The sequence below is a fragment of the Athene noctua genome, chromosome Z, assembly GCF_965140245.1.
Source record: "Athene noctua chromosome Z, bAthNoc1.hap1.1, whole genome shotgun sequence".
Taxonomy (NCBI): domain Eukaryota; kingdom Metazoa; phylum Chordata; class Aves; order Strigiformes; family Strigidae; genus Athene; species Athene noctua.
In genome coordinates, this window is record NC_134077.1 from 26373661 (window position 1) to 26399215 (window position 25555).

At 43.3% G+C, this 25555-nt stretch overlaps 2 protein-coding genes across 2 annotated transcripts in view; one reads left to right on the forward strand and one right to left on the reverse strand.

Moving 5' to 3' along the window:
* Positions 1-347: 347 nt before the first annotated feature.
* LOC141973723 (betaine--homocysteine S-methyltransferase 1) lies at positions 348-24147 on the reverse strand. Its single transcript, XM_074932577.1, has 8 exons — positions 24039-24147; positions 19549-19681; positions 14455-14573; positions 12329-12520; positions 11590-11737; positions 10551-10733; positions 5407-5635; positions 348-1246 (listed from the first exon to the last, which is right to left on the reverse strand). Exons 1-8 carry the CDS (start codon positions 24075-24077, stop codon positions 1072-1074), a joined length of 1218 nt encoding a protein of 405 aa, XP_074788678.1. The 5' UTR covers positions 24078-24147; the 3' UTR covers positions 348-1071.
* Positions 24148-24462: 315 nt separating this feature from the next.
* The window catches only part of DMGDH (dimethylglycine dehydrogenase), a 44942-nt gene continuing 43849 nt past the window's right edge, over positions 24463-25555 (forward strand). Inside the window, exon 1 of the mRNA XM_074932576.1 lies at positions 24463-24592. Coding sequence (XP_074788677.1) covers positions 24471-24592 — 122 coding nt within the window. The 5' untranslated portion in view covers positions 24463-24470. The remainder of the gene's footprint in view (positions 24593-25555) is intronic.

The window sequence follows — 25555 nt, forward strand, 5'->3', positions numbered from 1 at the left end:
TTCAGTGTACTAATGTCCATGGGTTTTCTTAGGGGGATTGATCTATTTCCTAACAGGGTTCTTTATGTCTTCTTAGAGCTAAGATTCTAGAGTGAATCAGCCAGCTTAAAAAAAAATCATGAAATGTTCTACTACTCTTATAAACAGGAGTTATATTTTAGGAAGTTTCAGTTTTGAAGTGCTATTTTGAGATAACCAAGTGTTTCCAATGAGATATCCAGAAACCAGCTGGATCATCTGAAAATTAATTCTTTACTGGAGATATGTTGTTCTCTTTGAGCTCTTATGATTTAAGGTGTGAAGATAATATAATACTATTCCATCATATTACTTGTCATTTATTTGATTTTTTAAAATTTCAGAATAATCTCTTAAGCCTTTTAGTCTTCAGAGGAGTAAATACTGTGGACATCGTACCTTGAGACAAAACCAGTGAGTTATTTACCTGTCATTTTTCTTTCCTAAAAGTTCTCTGAACCTTTCTCCTGCATATAAGAAATTCCTGCATGATCTTATTCTCCTTATCTTTTGATTCTAAGATGCATTTTTCAGTTTACTTTTATTTTCTTGAAGTCAAGAAAGCAACTGTAACTGTGTGTGAAGCATTAACAGTTTGTGTGTCCCTGAGGCAGTCCTTAAGAAATCCTGAGGTCTGAGAAAGCTCCTACATAATCCCAAACTGAAAAGAAACTAAGGAATGCGAAGCCACTGATACCATATTTATAGATGGCTTTTTCTCTTTCCACAGATGAGCTGAGCCAATTATTACTTTCCATGTATTTCTGTGTCTACCCAATCAATGGCACCTAGCTAACAGAAACTCAATTATGAGAATCCAAACCTCCTTCTGACTGTATTCTCTAAACTATTTGTCCAGAGAATTTTATTATCAAAGTTTGACATATTTAATCTGTAATCATATTCTTTCTGCATTTTGTCTCTTTCATTATGTGTTAACAGGTAAATCAACAGGGTACTAATTTTCACAGATTTTCTTGTGAAGCATGAGATGGTCTGTAGATAGATCATTACACATTGTAATGTCTACCCAATTTACACAGCTGAAGTAGATTAGAACTTCTGTTTCTGGAAGAGCTCCTTCAGTTGTTGTTCACTTGTTGCTTCTCTCTGTTGCATCAGCTCCCTGGCTCCTTTGGTCACTCCCCAGCCATCTGGCTTTGACATTGAAGGACAGTATGGCCTGCCTGAAGCTGGCTTCAGATTCTCCCAGTATTCTTTTCTTGCCCTAAAGAAGAAGGAAAAGGAAATTCAAGGGTTTTTCCAGCACCTCACAATACAAAAGGTGGCTTAAATGACCGTTGCAAAGATTCATCTCACTTTCACTGACTGACTTTATATTTACATACAGAAGTATGAATGAAAGCATGCAATGAAGTGCTACATGCTTAAAAAGTATCTTTTCATCCTTGAAAAGAACACTGTAAACCACTCACCATTAAGGACTGTTTTACAGCAGTCTGTCAGTTTTTGATCTTAACTTTCATGAATTACTTTCACATTAATTCAGGCCAAATCTTTATTTTAAATAGGGATGAGAATTTCTGGAGCTCTCCTACTGCTACCTCACCCCTTCCCCTGTTTCCAGATCAGATTTAATTCTTCAAAATTATTAACACATAGAACGTTTCCAGTGGTATTTAGACCTCCATATCAGTTAAGCCAGTCTGCTGCACGTTGCTAAGGAGAGGGCCTCCGAAGCCGAAGATAGCAGCAGGGGACCCTTCTGAAAGCGTCAAAAAAACCGTGGCGAAACGAGAAGGCAGAAGCCCAGGGAAGGGGGAGAGCCTAAAGCCGCATCTCCTGAGCGGGAAGAGTGCGCTGAGAACAGGGCAAGGGGACTCGGGGTGGGCGGAGACTGCAGTGACGACGCCCCGCGCCCCTCACAGACAAGAGCGGCCCCCAGGGAAGCGGCGACCAGGACGGGCAAACAGGGAGCGGGGTGGCACTTCGCGCAGGCAGGGATTGTGGACAAGGCATAGTCGCTCTCCTGGCTCTAGATCTTTATCTTAGCGAGTTGCCATCTCATCGTTTTCCATGAGAAGACTGAGCTACCCGGTCTCCACTCGGGACAAAACCACCACCAGAAAGAAGGTGGCGACCCAGACGGAGCTGCCACACAAACGTGCAGCGGTGCAGGTCCAGGGCTGCAGGGAGTGCCCGAGCCTGTCAGTCCTGCCGGAGGGCAGCAGGGACAGCACCCGTGTGCGCTGCCATCAGCTGGGTGACCTGCTCAGCCTGGTGGCGGAACTCAGAGATAAGGTTGAAAGATTAAGAAGTATTAGGAGTGCGAAAGGAAATTGATTGGTGGAATAGCACCTGGGCACCCCTGAAGCAAAAGGAGCAAATGGAGGCTCCAAACGAGGCAGGCGATCCCTCACCCTCTTGGTACCAGGCAGAAGAAGGGGACCTAAGAGATGGGGGAGGCTGGAAACAGGTCCCTGCTCGGGGAGGCAGGAAAATCCTCTCCCAACCTCCCTCATGTTCCATGATGTCCATTCATAACAGATATGGGGCTCTGGAACTTGTGAATGAAGCAGAGAAGGATGAAGAAAATGAGCCAAGTAAGGAGGAAGATGAAGGTCCACTAAGGCCAGGTCGCTCTAGACCACGTATTAAAACTAATTCTAAAAAGGACCCCTGAAAGGTTATTGTAGTGGGTGACTCCATTCTGAGGGGTGTTGAAGGCCCAATACGCAGACTGGACCCACTTCATTGGGAAGTCTGCTGCCTCCCTGAGGCCCGGGTCAATGACCTCATGGCAAAACTCCCCAACTCTGTTGAGACCTACCCTCCCTTTGTTTTTCAGGTAGGTAGCAATAATATTACCAGGAGTAGCCCAAAATCAATGAAAAGGGATTTCAGGGCCTTGGGGAAACTGGTTAAGGGCCCAGGGGCACAAATAGTGTTCTCCTCCTTCCCTTCAGTTGCAGGGATGGATGAGGAAGACTACAGAAGAACTCAACAGATGAACCTGTGGGTCCAAGACTGGTGTTACCAGCAGGGCTTTGGATTTTTCAATCATGGGTCAGTATACAGGATGCCAGACCTTTTGGCATCAGATGGGATGCACCTGTCCCAGACAGGGAAAAGGATCTTGGGGCAAGAGTTAGCTGGGCTCATTGAGAGAGCTTCAAACTAGACTTGAAGGGGGAAGGGGACAAAACTGGAACTCCCAGATGTAAGCCCCAGGGTAGATTATCAGAATTTGCAGGCTGTTGTGCCAGTGACTACCCTCACCCTGCCGTCTCAGTGGAGGCAAGGGATGGAGACATGCAGCACAACAAAGATGCAAGGGATACTGATGGATTGGTAACCATGGTAACACCTGTGAAAGGTCAGGCTGGCCTTAGGACCTCGAAATGCAAAAAGGTGCCGGGAACATCACCCCATCTGAAGTTTATGGCCTTTAGAAGAAGGGGCTAGTGACTCACAATAATTACGAAGATGCTGTGAGGCTATGCAAGGCAGAAATCAGGAGGTCTAAAGCCCAGCTAGAAATGAATCTGGCTTCAGCAGCCAAAGACAACAAGAAATATTTCTGTAAGTATGTCAACAGCAAAAGAAAGACCAGGGAGAGCCTCCATCCCCTGCTAGACGCAGGAGGAAACATGGTAACAAGTATGAGGAAAAGGCTGGGGTGCTTAATGCCTTCTTTGCCTCAGTCTTTAATAACAAGGCTATTGTACTGAGGGAATCCAGCCTCCTCAGCCAGAAGACAGACTGGGACAGCGACACCCCCCACATTCCAGGAGGAGACAGTCAGTGACCTGCTGCATCACACGGACATACACACGTCTATGGGACCAGATGGGATACAACCGAGGGTGCTGAAGGAGCTGGCTGGGGTGCTCGCCAGGCCACTTTCCATCATTTACCAGCAGTCCTGGCTGACCAGGGAGGTCCTGACAGATTGGAAACTGGCCAATGTGACGCCCATCTAAAAGAAGGGTTGGAAGGATGATCTGGGAAATTACAGGCTTGTCAGCTTGACTTCGGTGCCTGGGAAGCTGATGGAGCAGCTCATCCTGAGTATCATCACATAGCACATGGGGGACAACGAGATGATCAGGCCCTGTCAGCATGGGTTTATGAAAGGCAGGTCCTGCTTGACAAACCTCGTCTCCTACAACAGGGCGACCTGCTTATTGGATGAGGGAAAGGCTGTGGATATTGTCTACCTGGATTTTAGTAAGGCCTTTGACAGCGTTTCCCACAGCATTCTGGTGAAACTGGCTGCTCGTGATTTGGATGGGCACACGCTTTGCTGGGTAAAAAACTGGCTGGATGGCCGGGCCCAAAGAGTTGTGGTGAACGGAGTTAAATCCAGTTGGCGGCCGGTCACGAGTGGTGTCCCCCAGGGCTCAGTGTTGGGGCCACTCCTGTTTAACATCTTCACTGATGATCTAGACGAGGGGATCGAGTGCACCCTCAGTCAGTTTGCAGATGACCCCAGGTTGGGTGGGAGTGTTGATCTGCTCGAGGGTAGGGAGGCTCTGCAGAGAGACCTGGACAGGCTGGAGCCATGGGCTGAGGCCAACTGGAGGAGTTTCAAAAAGGCCAAATGCCGGGGGCTGCCCTTGGGCCACAACAACCCCCAGCAGCGCTACAGGCTTGGGGAGGAGTGGCTGGAGAGCTGCCAGTCAGAGAGGGACCTGGGGGTGTTGATTGACAGCCGGCTGAACAGGAGCCAGCAGTGTGCCCAGGGGGCCAAGAAGGCCAATGGCATCCTGGCTTGTGTCAGCAATAGCGTGGCCAGCAGGGACAGGGAAGGGATCTGACCCCTGTACTCGGCACTGGGGAGGCCGCACCTCGATGGCTGTGTTCAGTTTTGGGCCCCTCACTACACAAAGGACATTGAATGACTCGAGCGTGTCCAGAGAAGGGCAACGGAGCTGGTGCAGGGTCTGGAGCACAGGTCGTACGGGGAGCGGCTGAGGGAACTGGGGGTGTTTAGTCTGGAGAAGAGGAGGCTGAGGGGAGACCTCATCGCCCTCTACAGCTCCCTGAAAGGAGGGTGCAGAGAGCTGGGGATGAGTCTCTTTAACCAAGTAACAACTGATAGGACAAGAGGGAATGGCCTCAAGTTGCGCCAGGGAAGGTTCAGACTGGATATTAGGAAGCATTTCTTTCCAGAAGGGGTTGTCAGGTGATGGAATGTGCTGCCCAGGTTGGTGGTGGAGTCCCCATCCCTGGAGGTGTTTAAGAGTTGGGTTGACACAGCACTGAGGGATCTGGTTGTAGTTGAGAACAGTCAGTGTTAGGTCAATGGTTGGACTGGATGATCTCCAAGGTCTTTTCCAACTTAGATGATTCTGATTCTGTGAGCAGTATAATAAGCCTTTGCAAGGAGTATGTTGGTGTGCTTTCCACGTCAGATATACATACCTTGCTCTGACCCATGGTTTGGTATGCATGCTCAGGCTATCACCCCAGCTACCATGTTTCTCAGAAGCTTCTGGCAAAAATCCTCTTTCAGGAGCCAGCTCCTCAGCTATTGCTCGGATATGATATGGCTCAAATCCACAGCAACCTCCAATGTAACGAATTCCTAAATCATAGGCCTTTCTTGCATATTTTTGAATATCCCATCTGGTTACAATTCTTGGCTCCAGACCTGCAAAGACATTCATATTTTAGGTTTCCATCATGTTCAAATTTAGCACATTTTTCAGTAAGAAATCACGCAGTGGAAACACTTCCACACTGTTTGCAAAATTTGTTGTAGTTGTACATGTACATGTTTGAACTGCCTGAGCTAGAATTAATGATGCAAACTTTCAGAAGTCTAGCTTTCAGATTCCGCTATGCTCTGCTGAGATATGCTTGTTGTAAGCTTTTTCGGCCTTGCAAAACAGCACCTAATACCTGCTGAGACTGATCAAGCCGTAAGTCACATGCTTGCCATTCTGCCAGAGTTCTTAGCTGGAGTATTGGGGTTCTTTCAATGTTACATCCACATTTCCAAAGAGTTCCTAATAAACAATCACTATCTCAGAAATCTGATTACAGTATTCTTATCTGTGAAAGGAGAAGGTAGCAGCCTACCTGCAAGAGAAATAAGCCTGCTCATTATTCCTCAGGAATGCTTACTAAACTTTTTTTTCCATGATTAGCTAGTGGCAGCCACTTGTTTCACTGACAGCTGGGATCTGTAGCTATTTCTTAGCCCATCCCTTACTTAGAATCCCAGCCATAAGCAGTTTGCTACCTCAAACCACTGGTTCCTTGTGGCAAGTTCTGTATATAGATGTTAGGATGTAATCTTTATTCTGAACCCTGTTGCAGGTTGTGAGCAGAGTGAAGGGATGACAGAGCTGAGAGGAAGGACTGGTGGAAGGGAAGGAATAGGAAGTGAAAGGAACAAAGAAAAGTACACCTCAATCAGAAGGAGGCACAAGAGTGGCAGAACTGAAAAGACCAGGGACTGACGAAGAAATTTTAAGGAATAAAAATGCAGGGATAAAGGAATAAAAATCCTCTCACTTCTTTATGCACATCTTCAGGAGATGAACCGACACTGTTATCTGGTGAGTGCAGCATGATGTCTGTGCACTGAACACTCCTTTGAGCAAAGCAGTCATGGTGAGGTAATAAGGCTCCAGCAACACAGTAGAGAGGTAGGATTCTTCTCCCTATGTCCTTACCCAGAAATGCCTAACGTGCAAGAAGGTAATACAAAGCAGATCTACTCTAATTCCAATGGGCAGTTAAGAGACAGGTTCAGAAAATAAAAATCAAAAGAAAAAAAATTAAATGTTCTTTCCTAAACAGAAAATTACCAGACTCAGAGGGAAAGACTGAACAAAGGAAAAGTAGATGATCTAATATCTGAAGGAAAACCAGATGAAGCTATCTTAGAAGGCTGTTTAAATAAAAGTAAGCTTGTGTACGGTCGTGCAGATGTGAGAGAATGCATCAGAAGCACAAATTCATTATTTCCCTCTCATGTTCATTTAAAAGTTAATACTCATTTTGTATCAATTTTGCAACAGCAAGAATGCAACATGTTGCATCCCATTTATACTTGTGTAAGCAACTCAACTCCAGGGGAACAGTATAGACTGTCTCCCCATCTTCTCCATCACCCACCTTGTCACAATCCATGGGACCTGATGAGATGCATCCAAGGGTCCTGAGGAAACTGGCAGATGAAGTTGCTAAGCTACTCTTCATCATAATTGAAAAGTTTTGACAAACTGGTGAAGTTCCAAGTGACTGAAAAACGGGAAACATAACCCTAATTTTTATAAAGGGAACAAAGGAAGACACGGAGAACTACATGCCAGTCAGTCTTACCTCTGTGCCCAGCAAGATCATGGAGCAAATCCTCTGGAAACTACACTAGGGCACATGGAAAACCCGGAGGTGATTGGTGACAGCCAACATGGCTTCACTAAGGGCAAATTGTGCCTGACAAATGTGGTAGCCTTCTACAACGGGTTTACAGCACTGGTGGATAAAGGAAGAGCAACTGACATCATCCACCTGGACTTGTGCAAAGCATTTGACACTGTCTTGTACAACATCCTTGTATCTAAAACGGAGAGACCTGGATTTGATGGGAGGACCACTTGGTGGGTAAGGAATTGGTTTGATGATCGCCAAGAATTGCAGTCAATAGCTCGATGTCCAGGTGTAGACCAGTGACAAGTGTTATCCCTTAGAGGCCCATACTGGGAACAATATTATTTAACTTCATTGTTGGGAATAGTGACAGCGAGATTGAGTGCACCGTCAGCTGGTTTGCCAACGACACCAAGCTGTGTGGTGCAGCTGACTCATTGGAGGGAAGGGTTGGCATCTAGGACTTGGACAGACTTGAGAGGTGGGCCCATGCAAACCTCATGAAGTTCAGCAAGGCCAAGTGCAAGGTCCTGCACATGGGTGAGGCAATCCCAAGCACAAATATAGGCTGGGCAATGAGTGGATTGAGAGCAGCCCTGCAGAGAAGGACTCGAGGGTATTAGTGGATGGAAAACTGAATATGAGTCAGCAATGTGCACTCACAGCCCACAAACCAAAGTGTATCCTGAGCTTCATCAAAAGAAGCGTGATTCTGACCCTCTAGTCCACCCTCATGAAACCGTACCTGGAGTACTGCATCCAACTCTGGGGCCCCCAGCATAAGAAAGACATGGACCTTGTTGGAGTGAGTCCAGAGGACAGCCACAAAGATGATCAAGGGGCTGGAGCACCTTCCCTGAGAGAGCTGGGGTTGTTAAACCTGGCAAAGAGAAGGCTGCGGGGAGACCTTATAGTGGCCTTCCAGTACTGAAGGGGGGCCTACAGGAAAAACAGGGAGGGACTCTTTATCAGGGAGTGCAGTGATAGGATGAGGGGTAACAGTCCAAAACTGAAAGAGGGTAGATTTATATTAGATGTAAGGAATAAAGTCTTTCCTGTGAGTGTGGTGAGACCCTGGAAGAGGTTTCCCAGAGAAGCTGTGGCTGCCCCCTCCCTGGAAGTGTCCAAGGCCAGGTTGGACGGGGCTTTGAGTGACCTGATCTGGTGGAAGGTGTCCCTGCCCATGGCAGGGGGGCTGGAACTAGGTGATCTTTAAGGTTCTTTCCAACCCAAACCATTCTATGATTCTATGAATCAGTCCTTGTGCTTCAGGAGTGTAAAGACAGAAACAACATAACCTCTCTAAAGAAACAGGGATAGACCCTGCCATAAGAACCAGCCACAAATGTGGTGAAACATTCTGATTGAAAGGAAGTATTCTTTGAAAATAAGTTGCCACATAGTTCATGTTTTGTGGGATTTTCCTCTTCCCCAAACTGATTAATATTCTATTTTCCATGCCTGTCAATGCATTTCTTTTCTTTGTTTTATTCAGAATTAATTATCTATAGCTTAACAGTTTGTGTTAACATTTAAAATAAAAATAGATTGAAGTTTTCAGCAATTTTTGATGAGAAGATTGTAACCTGCTCCTAGATTTAGCCCTCTATACATCTACTCTTAAGATAATTAGGTATGCTTTGACTGACCAGGACATTTCTTTCTAAAACATTGTTCTTGCTTAACTGGTGACACTTCAGAGCAGTTGCAGTAACACATAGGGAAAACACAGAAAGCTGGAAAAAGTTTTACAGAGAAATAAATACTGCTGGCATCTAGATGCTGGAGTTTGCCAATAAAAAATAACCATCACTTTCCTAGAAACTGAGATCTTGTTGGCCTGTACAGAGGTTATGTACACTTCAAATACTTAAAAACCTCTTTGTGCATATTGCCTTCCACAAGAAAACAGAGTTAACTGGGTCAATTTAACAATGATTTGCCAAACTGCTCTCTGCCATCAAGTGATCAGTCACTCCTGAGTACTGAAAACATTCACAGAACCAGACTTCTCCAATTGACTCATGAAATTTCTGAAAGCTGAAATCTCATACAGAGTGCTTATAACATACAAGCCAAGAACCATAACAAACCAAAGAGTGAGTCCTTCAATTCACTTCATTACTTACTGCGTACATTCTTTTTTTGCTTGCAATCAGAGGAGTTATACAAAGGAATGAATAGCATAAATGAGTTAACACTTTTAAACATCCCAGAATATCTTCAGAACTCAGACATGTTATTATCATTTAATGAATGCCTCAGGCTCATGCTTTATGCTCTACCATCCGTTTATGTAAAGACAGGAATTAAAAAATATTTTGGAAAATCACATCTATCTCTCAATTTTTTTGCTAAAAAGTCAAGTTTAAAATGTTTTAATATTTTATTTTATAATCTGATTTTGAGGAGTCTGTGATGCTCGAAAATGAAAGCATTTTTCTAATCAATTTTAAAATGTTTAGGCTGATTTTTGTCCTCTTATTTTAAAGGGATGTGATCTTCTGCATCCCAAGTGGAAATAAGCCCTAAATACACAAGCCTTATATACACATAAAGTGGATGAATCTTTCAGTCTTTGTAGACTTTCTCCTGAGCATACATATGATGAATCCATCTCCAAACTGCTAATCCATTTGTTAGCAACATCAAAGAATATTCCCTCTTCTGGTTTCTCTCTAATCTCATTATTAGTCAGTTACACTTGCAAGACTGAACCATTGTGAGTGCAATAATCATGCACCTATATCCAGATCTGCATGTGCACTGTACATTAAATCCTTATGCAGGTAAACATTATAGAGCTTGTGGGATAGATGTAAACCCAAAACACTGGGGGTTTTTTAGTGTATTTGCTCTTGTTCATTTCTTTGGACTGTTTATATCTGTCCTGCACATGGTTCTATAGCATGAGAAAGAACTAAGTTTTTAAACTAAGTTTAGGTTGTGGAACTTTTCATCATAATTTCACTTTCAGTCACATGTGGTGATACTACTGAAGTACTCTATGTGGATGATTTTTAATCTAACATTACACTGCAGTTGCCCTACAGAAAATTCCAGACAGGATAACTGGGACCCATCCTATTGTACAGAAGGACACATTGCAACTTCAGCTTTACTAAAAGCTGGGAAAAAGGAACAGACAATTATAAAAAAAATAAACAGAAATATCCTTGTCTTACCAAAGGGAAATTCTGGAAGATCAATAAAACCCTGCTTTCCACAATCAGGGGTATGGAAAGCAAGTGGCTGGGACATAAGGTGGGCTTTCAGTTTAGCAGCCTGCAAGCCCTCTTTCATCAGTTTCACAGTTTCCAGGGAAATATCTGGATCAAAATGGCAGTTGACTCCAACAATAGAAGCACCTAGGAGGAGGAAAATAACTTTAAGTCACATCTCCTCAGGAAGTGAGGTGCAAGTTTTTAGCCAAAGCACTCAAGAAGCAGAGCAGTCCATCTTTACACCAGCATTATGGTTGAGCTGAAGCCAGCCTCAACTCTCCTGAGGTTGGTCATTCCATCTACATCTCAGTTGTACTCTTATTTACCTTCCTGATGATAAATCACACCTCCCACCCTCATACAGTTGCTTTTCTTATCAGTGCTTCATCAGTAAAGACTAATTATGTACAGCCACATATGCAAATAGCTAGCAGATTCCTAACAGATTCTGCGTTTGGATTTCAACTCTAGCTCCAAAGGAAAAGAGTAGTTCAGAACAGATATAATAAACCCCTGTACCATCATTCATCATGCCCCTGATTAACTTCTTCTGTCCTTCCCCTTGTCCTGCAGAAAACACAGCCTTTGATAAGCAAAAAGATTAATTTTTTCATCCTGTTATTCTCTCATTCTGGGTTTGAACTGTGCTCCATACATTTCTAAGACGACAAGCAGAGAATCAAAGGTGGCTTTGGATTCTGCTTATGTTTTCAGAAGTTGGGGTTGGCTCTGTAACCAAATTTGAGTAGGTATAGGATTTTGCTCTATTCAGCTGCCTGCGGCTATTGCTCCCAATACCATCCTGGTAAACAAGAATTTTACAGCTGCATTTTCATACATTTTTTACAACACCTCTCTAATAAAGCAACAAAAAAAATTTCTACAGGGTCAAAACTTTTAATACATATAACTGGGAGGCTGCCTACTTGGGATTATCTCAATACCTAAGGGCTTTACTTTGTTCCGTACTTTTAAAGGGCATATTAAAACAGATTCTTACCAGCCTTTACCAGCTGGACAGCACATTGTCCAGGGGGCACACCGTGCATGTCTCCTTCTGGACCAATGCACATCGTAGCTGCAACTGGCTTTCCAGATTCTTTCAGAACTTCAACTGCCCAAACAGCCTCTTCAACATGTTCAAAATACTGAAATAAATTAAAATTAGACTACTTTTTTTTCTTGGAGATGAAGCATAAACACATTAATCCAGACCCCAAATAAACCAGCAATACAATGACTTGATTCTTTTCTGATTTACACTAACAGAATTCAATTGAGTTCACTGACCACACAGTTTAAAAATGAGTTTTAAAAGTTAGTAAGTAAAACTAAATACAAAATAATGATACTCGTTTCAGAATAAGAATGCCCGTACAGAAGGTTAAGTGGGGATTTATCCCCAAAGAACTATTTTAATCTAGAAAAGTTACCTTAGGTTGATTGCTTACAGTGTACAGGAGGAAACAGGAACTAGTCAAGATCACATTTATCTACCTTCTTTGTACCTGTGAAGAATTTGATTTGACTAAGGTAGAAATTTAGGTTTCAAGGTCCTATTCTAGGACGCCTGCAGATGCTGCTGGACATGTAGAGAAATACCCAATACTACTGGCATAAAAGCATGACAGAAAAATTTAAAGGAGGAAGCAACATATACTTGTACTCCCTAAAGCAGACTAAACATCTTGAAGTTAACGCTGTGCCAGCTGAAGGCATGTACTTTTCTACAGACTTACCTCTGCAATTAGGAAGTCCACATTCTTCTTCATAAAGACATCTAGTTGCTTTCGAAAGGCTGCTTTAACTTCTGCTTTATCCTTGCAGCTTAAGTATGATGGTGTTTGACTAACTCCTCCAGCCACTAAAGCATCACCTTCACTAGCCACTTCTCTTGCAATGTCACAAGCTGCTTCATTCACTTTCTGGCACTGTGCGAATATAGATTATGACAGTTTTATGAGGTCAGAGATATGCATATAATTTCAGAGCACAGAAAGGACAAAAAGAGTCAAAAGCCATAATGTCTTCTTCACATTCTTTTATAATTTAAATGGATTTTAAAAATCATATCCATTAGGAAGATCAGTATCCTTCAAAAATATATCAAATATTAGGAAACAAATTTCTTGCCACCTTGTAAGTTATCATACTATCAAATACTACAGAAACATATTACCTTTAGTACACCTTACACAAATAGTCTATAAAAAGCAAACATTTGGTGTAAAGTAGAGTTTTCTTTGCCTATTAGAAAATGAGTTAGCCTTAGGTGTATGCTTTTATTCTGACATTTTGAGCATGGAAAAGAAAATATGTAGTAATTTCAATTTTAATTTTTAAAAATGTTTAAAAAACATGTTTTAGTATTTTGATAACTTTCAAAATTTAAGATATAATAATCATACAGAGTTAAGGCATTAAAAGTGTATAATTAATTATCTGCTGTTAAAGTTACCAATTTAAGAATAGTAAAGGGAAACTTATCACTATACACGATTAATTAAGCACCTAGACTGAAAGAAACATTCCCCCTATACCTAAATGGGGATGACTAGAATAGCTTGTGAAAAAGACGTTAAGCTGGGAAAAAAAGATTTTGGAAAAAGAATCATTATTTGAGACAGATAGCAAGTACTGATTAGAGCAGGTTTCTCTGCAGCCCATGGACTACTTAGAATCTGCATAGGTTTCTCTCAGCTGAAGTTACACGGCTGCCTCAAAAGACCCAGCTGATTTTTAAGGCTGTCGCTGACAGATTGTCTTCTATTAGCGCTTGTGCTCAGGTAGATATTTGGGAACTCTGGGAGTCATAAACCACTTTAAGCCTGGGGGAACCTGCTTCTAGAACTGGCAGAAAATCAATCTTGAAAGCTTTTCTGCAATGCATTCCCAATAGCAGGTGCTCTCCCAGCTCTTCTTGTAATTTTGCATAGCAGCAAGAGTTGCAGCATGCCTTGTTCCAGAGGCACTGTGTTTCTGGGACTACCACTTCAGGCTTTTCCATGTTGCATGTACTGAATGTAAAGATACAGCACTTCAGATAAATTTGGTCATATGACATTTTGATAAGGCCTCTTAATTAAGCCTCAAGTGTTTCCTTAGTGTCCAGATCATTCAAATTTCTAACTTGGAATATCCTCACAGACACACAGAGATTCCTTCCTCCCTGCCCCTATCGAATCTTCTCTATTTTGCAGACGTTGAAATAGGCAATAGGACCAAAGAAAACACTTAATGGCAAACCTCCTAGTCTCAAAGGAGCTATGTAGAAATGTTTGTGCCAGGAGTCCCAGTGGAGCTGGGGCCTACATCTAGTGAACACACCCAACATCCTACAACTCCTTTGTGTAAGAAAACACCAAGATGGTACTCCTGTTGCTGTAACAGGTTGCCCTTACACATGAGAAGAGGAATATTGACCACAGCATATATCTTGGATTTTTTAGTTGTTATTTTATTGAAAACATGGTTCTAAAAAGCACTCCTTTCTCCTTAGACTTAGTCACTCATTATTCCCTAGGATTCTTCACCATTTTTGCAGTTGATCCGTTTCTCTGGATGCTAAAGCATTTCATTTTTTTCAATGATTTTTCTCTCTGTGCATTTAGTCCTCTCTATATTCTTTGTATCAAAACTCCAGTAAACTAATCTTTTCAGATGAGAAAACTACGATGTGAGCATTCTTTAACCTTGTCTTTCTTGCTATTTCAAACCCTGAAATGGCATCATCTCATTCTTTGGTTCTCAAAATACAGCCAAAAATATTATGACAAAATGTGAAAGTACTTGATAATCTCTCCACTAAACCTTCTGAAATTGATCCATTTATTTCATATCTCCATCAAAACAGAGTTTTACTTACGCTTATTTTCTCAGCTACATAATTGCCCCTGTTCTCTAGTTTGTCCTCACTGGCATAAAAGGTGAATGTCTGCAGAACATTGGATCCAGCTCTAAGGAATTCCCGGTGAAGCTGACGAACTGCAAAGAATTAAAAGAGACAAAGAAGAGATGTTTGGTATAGTTACTACTGTTGTTATCCCAAAAATAAAATGTTTATTGAAGTAATGTTACTGTAAAATAAGTGATACTGTATTTACTAGAAGACCCATTAAAGAGAGTAGAAGCACTACTCCAGTCTGCATAGAATTTCTTTCTTTTCTACATTAGGTAGAGAACTTTCTCCTTAGTTATCCTCTGCTAAGAATTACTGAAGATGTCTACTGAGTTTCTTAGCAGATTCAGTTTTGCATGCCACCTTGCCTATCCTTTGCTTTCTGCAGTCTTTCAGACCTTCCAATTTCATTTTATAGAACTGCATAGTGATTCAGGAAGGGAACGAAGACATCTGACTAAAGAACATGAAAGCATAACAAGGAATACCAGACAAGAAAATCAGCAAATGAAAAAGCTGTATTTTCTTAGCTTCTTGACTATGAAAAAGAAGACAGAAGAAAGTATTGTGATAACAAATTAAGGGGCAAGATGATATTTGTATGGAAGAATATGGTGTTTCATTACCTCTATTTTGTATTTTCTAGTTTTCTTCCGCTACAAAACTCTAGCTGAGTCCGGTCAGTCAAAAGAAAAGCTCTACTTTGCTAAATACACTTTTAATTAGAAGATTATTTTTTGCTCTAGAAAAGTGACTCAACACAGACAATTCTTTTCATAAGTCAGCACGTGATGGTTTTACTACAAGCCAACACTTCTTTTGAAGGAAAGGTTGGCAGTACTTTTAATGGGCAGGTTTCCCACATTAAGACTTTGTGAGCAGGCTCTGTAATGGTAGTTCTGCCTTCATCGCTGTAAGCAGTACACTGCAATCATCACAGCAGGAACAAAAGAGGAGTGACAATTGCTTTTATATGTATACCCACAGAACAACAATTATAATAATTTTTAGAACACTATTGATCATGTAAAACAGAGTTGAAATGCTCAACAGCTTATAGCAAATACAGGAATAATTTATTATGATAGATAGCATACACAGACACAAGAACAGTGCAGTTTCTGTGACAGGTGTTTGGAAAAGTTTTCCTGAAGTCCTGCTTTATCACACCTCACTCTCTACAGGGCGACCTTTCTCATTAGTGAAATGTGTGAATCTGTCATGAGAATAAGATCCCTTCAGCTGCAATAAACACAACCTTGTATGCCAGAGAAGCTCAAACAGCAGTTTGAGTAGCAAGAGTCAATCTGCATACATGCAAGCATGTCTGCTTTCATTGAAGGAACAGTGTCATGTCCCTTGTTTTTCTCTACTAGTACAGTAATTCATTTCTAATTACAGCCTTGGGTAACCATGCTGTGATTTAACACAATGCTTCTTTTCCCAGCAGTCATTAAGACCTACCCAGGAACATAGATTATTACAACCTGTAGCTAGAGTTCAAAAAGTCCCTGGAATCTGCCTGAACTACCAGGATCAAATTTCAGTCTTACCATCTTCACATACAGTCTAAACATTCCTAGTACAATCAGTATTCTTTTCCCTACAGCATTAAAACAGTCTAAAAGGCCTGTCTCTCTATGTTTCTAGTGTTCTGTGGGCAGAAATAAGAAATCATCCTGACTAGCTTTTCACCAGTGAGAAATCATTGATGAAAACTAGTCAGGAAGTGGGAAAGGGAAAAAAGAATCCGCAAGTATTTTCACAAATGCTCTCTGATATTTCCATAATAAATGAGATTTGTTTACTCCCATAGTTAGTACTCTTTAAATATGGTTCTTGCATTCCTAGAAGAATACCTGGGACTTATGTGAAGGATGGTGACATAGGTAGACAAATGAAACATTAACACACATAAGGAACTTCATATCCCAAACTATCAGGTATGTGAACAGGAGACTTTAATGGATCTACATTTTGAGGGAAAGAATAGTGTTATAAGTATCATCATGAATCTCATTCAACCCCAGGCAAAACATGTTTACCAGTAGAATAAACTGCTACTCTTATAACACCCACGGCAGTCTGCACTATCAAAAATGCAAACCACTCTATTACTTTCTTCTTGTTTTGCTTTCAGTATGTTACTGAAGCTGTGTTTTCCTCCAGCATTTGAGAAATCAGGATAACAGCCACATATGAGGCTAAACAATTACTAACAGTTTGATGCATTTTAGGAGTCAGATGTATAATACTGAGTTTTCATTTCGATCCACCATGAGTTGGATATTTCACAAAAGACACAGACTTAAGATAACAGGAGCTACGGGCATTAAGTGATGATGCATATTGCTCACTACAAAGCAAAACCTGATCTGGCTCAGAAGAAATATTTAGATCTCATTTCTAAACTTGTCAGTCTGGCAAAACTCCTCTCTTGTAATGGAGATAACGGCCTTCAACTCACTCTTCCCCCTCGCCCTTCCTTGCTGCATTCTCAGAATCTCCTTCCTTTACCCTCCTTCCTTACAAAGACAAGAAGGTCTGGTAGTTGTATGGTTCTTACACCAGCTGGCTCAGCCAGTTGCTCCTTCTGTTCTTTACACCTGCTTTCAAAGTAACATGACTCCTGAGCATGCAGAAGCAAAAAGCAGTAACGGAGGGGAGGCAGCACACTGCATGAAAAGAAATGAACACATTTCCAGTGAAGCCTGTATTTATAAATAGCGTAAAAGCTTATAAAATTTTCTATGTTACAGCCATGAGCAATATGTTCTAGCAAATCAGCAGCAATTCTTAGAAAGCCAAATTCTAATCTATGACCAGTGATGACTTCTTTAAAGCAAATCTGTGTGCCAATTTAAGCCATCTGCAATTACCCCTATGTAAGGCGGTGTCTTGCATTCTCCATGGACTGAGACCTGCACTTCCCAAAAGGACACATGGTCAAGGGCTTCTGATGTGCAAAATAAGTAAGCAAAGGGGAAATAAAGACCAAGGGATAAGTGCTATGATTTGTAGGATGGAATGTGTAGAGCAGACAAAGGTAGAGGTGGAGAGAAACAGAGAAAGTGGTGATGGGAAGTCTTTTCACAGAATCACAGAATTCTCTAGGTTGGAAAAGATCTCAAAGATCATCCAGTTTAACCATCAACCCAACACTAACAGTTCTCAACTACACCATATCCCTCAGTGCTATGTCGACCCAACTCTTGAACACCTCCAGGGATGGGGACTCCACCACCTCCCTGGGCAGCCCATTCCAACACCTGACAACCCCTTCTGGAAAGAAATGCTTCCTAATATCTAGTCTGAACTTTCCCTGACACAACTTGAGGTCATTCCCTCTTGTCCTGTCACTTTCTACTAGGCTAAAGAGGCTCAAACCCAGCTCTCTGCACCCTCCTTTCAGGGAGCTGTAGAGGGCGATGAGGTCTCTCCTCAGCCTCCTCTTCTCCAGACTAAATGCCCCCAGTTCCCTCAGCCGCTCCTGGTACGACCTGTGCTCCAGACCCTGCACCAGCTCCGTTGCCCTTCTCTGGACACGCTCGAGTCATTCAATGTCCTTTGTGTAGTGAGGGGCCCAAAACTGAACACAGGAATCGAGGGGCGGCCTCAGCAGTGCCGAGTACAGGGGTCAGATCCCTTCCCTGTCCCTGCTGGCCACGCTATTGCTGACACAAGCCAGGATGCCATTGGCCTTCTTGGCCCCCTGGGCACACTGCTGGCTCCTGTTCAGCCAGCTGTCAATCAACACCCCCAGGTCCCTCTCTGACTGGCAGCTCTCCAGCCACTCCTCCCCAAGCCTGTAGCGCTGCTGGGGGTTGTTGTGGCCCAAGGGCAGCCCCCGGCATTTGGCCTTATTGAAACTCCTCCAGTTGGCCTCAGCCCACGGCTCCAGCCTGTCCAGGTCTCTCTGCAGAGCCTCTCTACCCTCAAACAGATCAACACTCCCACCCAACTTTTTGGGAGATGAGAGTCAGCAAATTAGGTCATCACCCTTTAAACCTTTGCTGGAGTTCTGCATTATCCAAGGATGTCCATGGCCCTAAGTCAGCATGCTACACTTGAAGTGACACACTTGAAGGCTGAGAAGGATTACGGTGAATAAACAGGCAAGCAAATGTATAAAGCAATGTAATAGAGAGGGCTAAGATCTCCTTCTCCTATTCCTTCTTCCCATGTATAGAGGAAAAAGACTAATTTGGAAGGGCAAACACTTAGAACAAAGAAATTTTTTTTCCCAAGGATATTCCGAATTGGCATGTGGGATTAGTGTGCATGATATTACTAGGGCAAATGCTTTCTTGTAATGAAGCATACATAAATAGATAATACCATCTGCTTTTGCACTATTTATGCTAAACACTATAATCTTTATGCTGGAAGACTTGGAATGATTGCTCATTTTGTCTCTGTCCTCTTTAAGAGAATTACTCCATTAAATGTTTTTTGCAGTTCTTAGACTCTTATGAGGTTTATCATTCCCCATTTCACAGTGGAGCAAAATATGTTAAATATTCCTCTTCCATTCCATTGTTTATTAAAAGCTATTTTCCTGAAAGAATTAATAAACAAGCTATATTAATTTATAACAACACAAAAGTCACAGAATAACTAGAACACAACAACACAGATAGTTAACTGCAGAATTCTTTTTCACATTGTTTTAAATAATAAGCTTTATATCAGCTGAAGGACAGACTGACAAGTCCATGAGAGAGAAATCACTGAATGTTATTAAATACAAAGATACCATATCTGGGTCAAAAATACCTGTGCTGCAAATTACTGAAGACTGAGACCACATTCTGGAGAGGTGTCACTATATGCACTACTCATGTTCTTACCTAGCCAACTGCTTTTGGCCAGTATTAGAGCCAGAAGAAGGGGTAAGATGAGCATTTGGTCTGCACAGTCTTAAACTGTTCTTAATGGTGTAACTCTGAAGTATCAAGGAACACTTCTATTAAAAAAACTACTACAAGTTCCTATATATTTACTATTTAGCCAACCATGTTTACATTCATTACAGGATTACCATTTCCCAGTAAAACTGACCTGCTTCTGGGTGTTCTACAGTTGCTTCAGGAGTCCAAGGCCCAGCTTTTACATATCCTCTCTTTTCAAGAGCAAAGACAAATCCTCCATCTCCAATCACAATTTCTCCAGCATCTAAGCGCTCTAGAATACCCTGAAAAAAAAAGCAGGATGAAAGGTTAACAATTCATTAATTCAATTATTTCACACCATACATCTAGGAAAGGCAAACACTTGTGATGTCTCAGCACAGCCCTTTAGGTGGGATGAGAGTATGCCTTTCCAACAAGAAGGAGTCCTGTGCCAACTATGCCAGTTCTAGTACCAAACACAGCACTGTAAGGCTACTTGGAGGCCACAAAGCCTGGCTGAGAGGGTTGGCAATTTTGGCTTCAGGCACTGACATGGCAGCAAGGTGGCAGGATTCCTCTGTACAGTGCTGCTGTGCACATACATGAGCCTGGCCAAGTGTTGGCTTGCAAATCCCTGCATCACATTCCATTGCACATTGTGAGCTTGCCAAAATATTGACCCAACAAACTTCATAACTTTATTAAAGGTGAAAGCTTTTTGCTTTATTTCAGCAGGACCAGGACAAAACTCAATCAGCAATACTCAATCTCATAAACTCAGTAATTTTCAGTGAGTTTACCAGTCCTGCTTATTACAGCAATTCTGTTCTAAGTGCAGATGTCAAGAGGCTTTGTAAAGACTGTGTTTGCAAATAACTAATTTAGAGTTGTAACAGAATGCCTCAAATGGGGCCCGGGAAAGGCATCCAAGAGACCCAGATTCCTCTGCCCGCTCCCCACAAATACCCACAAAAGAACAGAGTGACACAGTGAGCATCCATGCATATGCGCATGGAACATGTATCATGCAATTAATGCATGAATAGCAGGTAGCTTTCCTAAGACCCATTTATCAAGGAACAACGGATAAGGACTGGATATAAGGATTCTTGTGCATACTTTTCCCATTGTATGCAATTTGACTGTGAGCCAATCACTTTATTCCATAAATATGACAGCCTAAGTGAGCCACATTTGAGCTCTCCCTGCTAGGCAGCATGGCTGCACGGCAGCAATCTCCCCTTGAGCTGGGACGCCTCTCTAAATTGGTCCCCGAGGCAGAGAGACCTTTTACTGACAGATCTTTGGATGACCCCAGTTTGAGTTCTCCCTGAACTGCAACTGAACTGCACACCAGGTAACTCTCTTGAGCAGGGATGCCTCTCAAAGTTTGAGATTCCTTACCTGACATTAAGAGAGCCTTGCACAAGGTGGAGAAACCCCTTATTTGCAACAGATCCTCAGTGTGACTGATAGCATGCTGAAGTAATACTAACAAAACATGACTAATCCATGTAGTTACTCAACATTAATTATTATAAACTTTGTATAGGTAATTCCATTAGACATTAAGCTGTTTTCCAAGTCTGAGACTAAGATCGGACCTAGATGCACCTAGGCTCCTTAAGTAGTTTAGAAGGCAAGAAGATCGACTCCAAACTTCATGACTCAACAGGAGGGTCTTCCTTACACTTTGTGTCTCCAGACTGTGTGTGAATCATTCTAACTTGATTCTAACTCAATTTTCTTTTATGTTTTTCTTCCATACAATAATGAATAAGGTGAACCTTGCCATCAAACTTAACTGAACCTTGGTAAACCACTGTTAAACTTTGTTAAATTCCACTGAATCTGTTGAACTTTGTCAAATCATTATTTTACCTCAATAAAATATATTCTTGCTTCTCTCTTTTGAGTGGGGTACATTCCACTCATCTGTGACAAGACAGAGCCTGCTTCAGAAGTTTAATATGCAGAGAACAGGAGCACAGAAGAAAAAAAAATCTTTAACATACAAGCAGCCTCAGTCATTGCTTGTTAACTGAACATTAAGTAATAGATACATGTTGACATCATCTACCGATATTATATTTAAATGCACCACAGCAAACAAAGACTTTTTGTTTTAATCAGTCACTTCTAGGATTTAACAGCAGTTTTCTTTCACAGTTCCAGCTTTTTTAAGCTGCATTTTTAAATAATCTTCACTTTTGACAGACAGAAGCAACGTAAGCCATGACTCAACAGACCACAGCATCTTATTATGATATATTAAACCTAGCATCAGGGCATGTAATAGCAGGTGACATAACTATAAAGCACAAAGTACTTAATATAAACTTACTTGATTGACTTATAATGGAAATGTTTTTTGCAAACTTTATTAGAAGTCCAATATCATTCCTTCACACCATTTTAACTTTATCTCTACTGGGTAAAATACCATTGGTTCAACCAGCATATAGGTAGCCTAAATTCAGCAGGAACATTGTTTTGTTCTGCCCCAGATACCTACAGCTGTGTGCTCATGTCTAATCCAGATCACAAGTGTACTGTCAGGTGTCCTGTAATACACATATCTGGTATTAAATAAGAAGAAATACTACGTGTAAAAAGCTAACTGAGAGTTTTTTGAGACATATTTTCACTGCTCTACTTCTGCTACCATGAATGAAATTGCACCACATAGTCCATACATTTATCCATGGAAAGAGTGCAGATATCTGTATGAAGGTATTTCCTCAACCATTGCTAGGAATGTTACTGAAGCATGTAAGCAAAAAGCCTACTTGGTCTACCTATATAAAAAAAGATCTCAAAACTATTCAGATCTTAAGTGAGCTGCCAAGAGAAAGCCTACCTCTGTCCATTCCCTGTAGGGGGAACTTAACGACAACTGCCTTCTGCTAGGTGTCTGAAGTTAGGTGGCATCGTAAGCCAAAACACTTTACTAACATTTTTCTTTTTCGTCTTGCTAAAGATTTTTTTTTTTTTACTGAGAAAAAAAAAGTAGATGAATGTCAATGTAGCTTCTGCAATGTACAGACACAGATGAAGGTTGGTCCTTTTATTAAGAAGAAAGGGGTTTGAAGATAAGACAAATAAATAAGACAGTTGGGGCCTATTCTTGAAGATAACAGGAACAAGGACAGGTCAAATTAAAACAAACCAGCTCAGGATACAACACAGCTGCACACCACCTCCTAAACAGACCTTTGTGAGCGTGCATGACCACAGAGGTCAACCAGCAGACACGGTGAGGAAGACTACCAACGATCCCCAGGGACCCCTCAAGACCACCACACAGCAAGAAAGCGCATGTGTAATTAGGATACAGATAGTGTAATTGGTTCCAGGAAATCTAATGCATATGTAACTAATTTCTCGGAAAAGTTATGAATATGCATAATCTCACTGTATAAACTGCTGCTCATAGATCTGGGTGTCGCTCACCTTTGAGAAGTCATTCGCGTGTGTGTTCAGCGCTGCAATAAAGAATGCTGCTTTCTGACACTCCAAAACGAGTTTTAAGAGTTCCTCTGCTGGCTTCTACAGTCACAGCATGAGTATGTGCCAAAAAATAGAAAGCAGAACAAATACCTTCCCACCTCCTTTATTACTGATCTACCTGAAAGGTCTAGAGCTCAGAGACTTCTTCCCATATCCTTCTGTTCTCTAATTCCAGACTTATATGCTACATATAAAACAAGTAAAACCAGTTCTGAGTAAGAAGCATCCTATTAATGATAACAGTGGCCTAAACGGTAGACAGAATACATGATTTCACTGACCATCACAAGTAGCAGCACTGGTATATGTCAAGAGAGTTTGATTTAGATGTTGCTCATATGTTTGCCTTAATGGCCAGAATGGCTGATGCTTGGTTAACTTTTTATACTGGCTTAATTCTTTAGCTAAATGAGGGTGCAAAGGACATGCATATATTGGATGCTGCGCTCATATTACAAACACTGTTGGTATTCAGTCATATAAATCAAGAGGAGAGCAATTTGGGGCTTTTAAATAGAGTTGGCAGGATGCTGGAGACAGAGATCCCATCCAATGATGGTTTATGCTTAAAATATTGACAGTTTTAATGTGTTGCAAGCACAGCTTAGTTTGCGTATCAAAAAATATTAAGTAAAATGGGTTTGAACTTTGGTGGCTGCAGCCTGTGTGCTTGGAGAAATAAAAATTCTATGAGCTGTTACAGCATTAAGATCAACCTAATTACCTACCTTATAACGGTGTCCAAATATCTTTAATGGCTCGATGCTGAGTAAATATAGTTATTATGAAGGCTTTACTTTAGCTTTTCACAATAGGACCTTACCTGCAGAAATACCGCCTACCTTACTGGGAGGTTAACACGCCCAGTTGGCGAGTTGTGCCAGTTCAGCAGCGGGTCCCCAGGAGAGCCTCTGGGCAGATCGCCGAGGAGGCGGGAGAGGCGGCGGCCGGGCGCAGCGGGGTCGCGGCCCGGCCCAGAGCCGAGCTCCGCCCGGTGCCTCTGCGGGGCTGCCGCCGCTCCCCGCCGCACCGGTGCGGGGCTGCCTCTCCGTACCGCCCGACCCCACGGGGCGGTGCCAGTGTCTGGGGACGGGGCCCACAGGGAGCAGGGGGCCGGGGCTGAGCCAGGGAGAGAGATGGGGGAATTACCCTTTTGCCCTGTTTCTTGGTCTTCCCAATCGGCAGCATCTTCCTCGCCCAGGCACGCTGACTGCCCCGGTCGACGCCCGCAGCTCGGCACGAAACTCAAGATGCCCCGAGCGCGCTTTTATAGCCCGGGGAGGAGGCGGGCCGCGGTGCGGTGGGCTGCGCTGCGGGCGACACCCCGCCCAGCGCAGCCCGGCCCCTGACCCCGCGGGGCGCCCTGGCACGGCCGGGGCTGCCCCGCGCCCTCCCGCTGCCGCCCCCGCCCGGCTCCAGGTCGGAGGCGGACGGTTGTTCCCCGCCGGGCTGCCCCCTCAAGGGGCGGGCCGGCCCCCTCCTCCGCGAGGGCTGGCCTCGGCGCGGGCAGGGACGGGCCGCCGGCGGGAGAGGCGCGGAGCCAGCGCTCTCCATCCCCGCTGTCGGCGGGCTGTGTGCGGGATGAGCGCGGTGCTGCGGCAAGCCCTGCGGCGGCTGCGGCCCCCCCGCCGCGGTGGCCGGCCCGACCCCCTCGCCGCAGCTGCCCTGCGGCCCCTCGGCGGCAGCGCGGGCGCCCAGGGCCGGTGAGTGCGGGCCCGTGGGCCGGGCGGGCGGGCGGGCGGCGCGGGCAGAGGAGCCGCTTACTGTCGCGGCTGTCAGCGCCTGGCTTCCGCGCCGCCTCAGGGCGCGGCCCCCGAGGGCGAAGCCGCCTGTCGGGGGCCGTGAGCGGACGGTGGTGCGGGGAACGGGCTCCTTCTGCCCGCCCGCGGTGCTCCAGCTGCCGGTCGGGGTCACCGGGCCTCTGAGACCTCTCCCCGTGGGCAGCAGGTGCCTCTTTCCCCGGCACCTCGTATTTCTGCGTCAAAGACCAGACCCGTCCCGGCGTGAGGTGCAGAGCTGGTGCGGAGAGATCCCTCCTGGCGTCCCTTGGGCCATGTAGATGAGCAAAAATGACAGCAAAGGTCTGGGTGAACCCTGTAGTTCACCCGGGGGAAGGTACGCCCTGGATTCTGACCAGGCTCCTGGGTTTGAAAGAAAGAGTGTGTAAAGAGCTGAAATTGAGGTGAGGGAAGCTCAAATTCAGTATGTGAAAGAAGCATGAGAAAAGCCTCTGCTGTGTACCTTGCTTACCATGTGCCTCAAAGTTCAGTAGAGGAGCTGGTCTAAGTGTCTCACATCTATCTGTTAAACACTTTGCTGTTAACTTGCGAAAATTAATATGTAATCTCAAACAAGAACACATGCGAGTGTGTGCTGCAACCAGATATAGAAAATGTGTGGTGTCCAGTTCTCCGTTTTATTTTACTTCTCATTCATTGCCACATAGTGACTAAGCATGGTGTGTATTCCTCCTGCATTTGTGTTTAAGATGTCATATTATAAGATCTCCATTTGTAATACATACAACTAATAGCTATGATTTCTGAGTGGAGGATGGGTGGAAAGACTAGTTACACATTAGAAGGCCTTATGCCAGAGAAGTTGCAAAAGCAAATGTACAAGGAGGGGGGAGATAAAATTGCGTATTGGTTAACTGTCCTGAACAG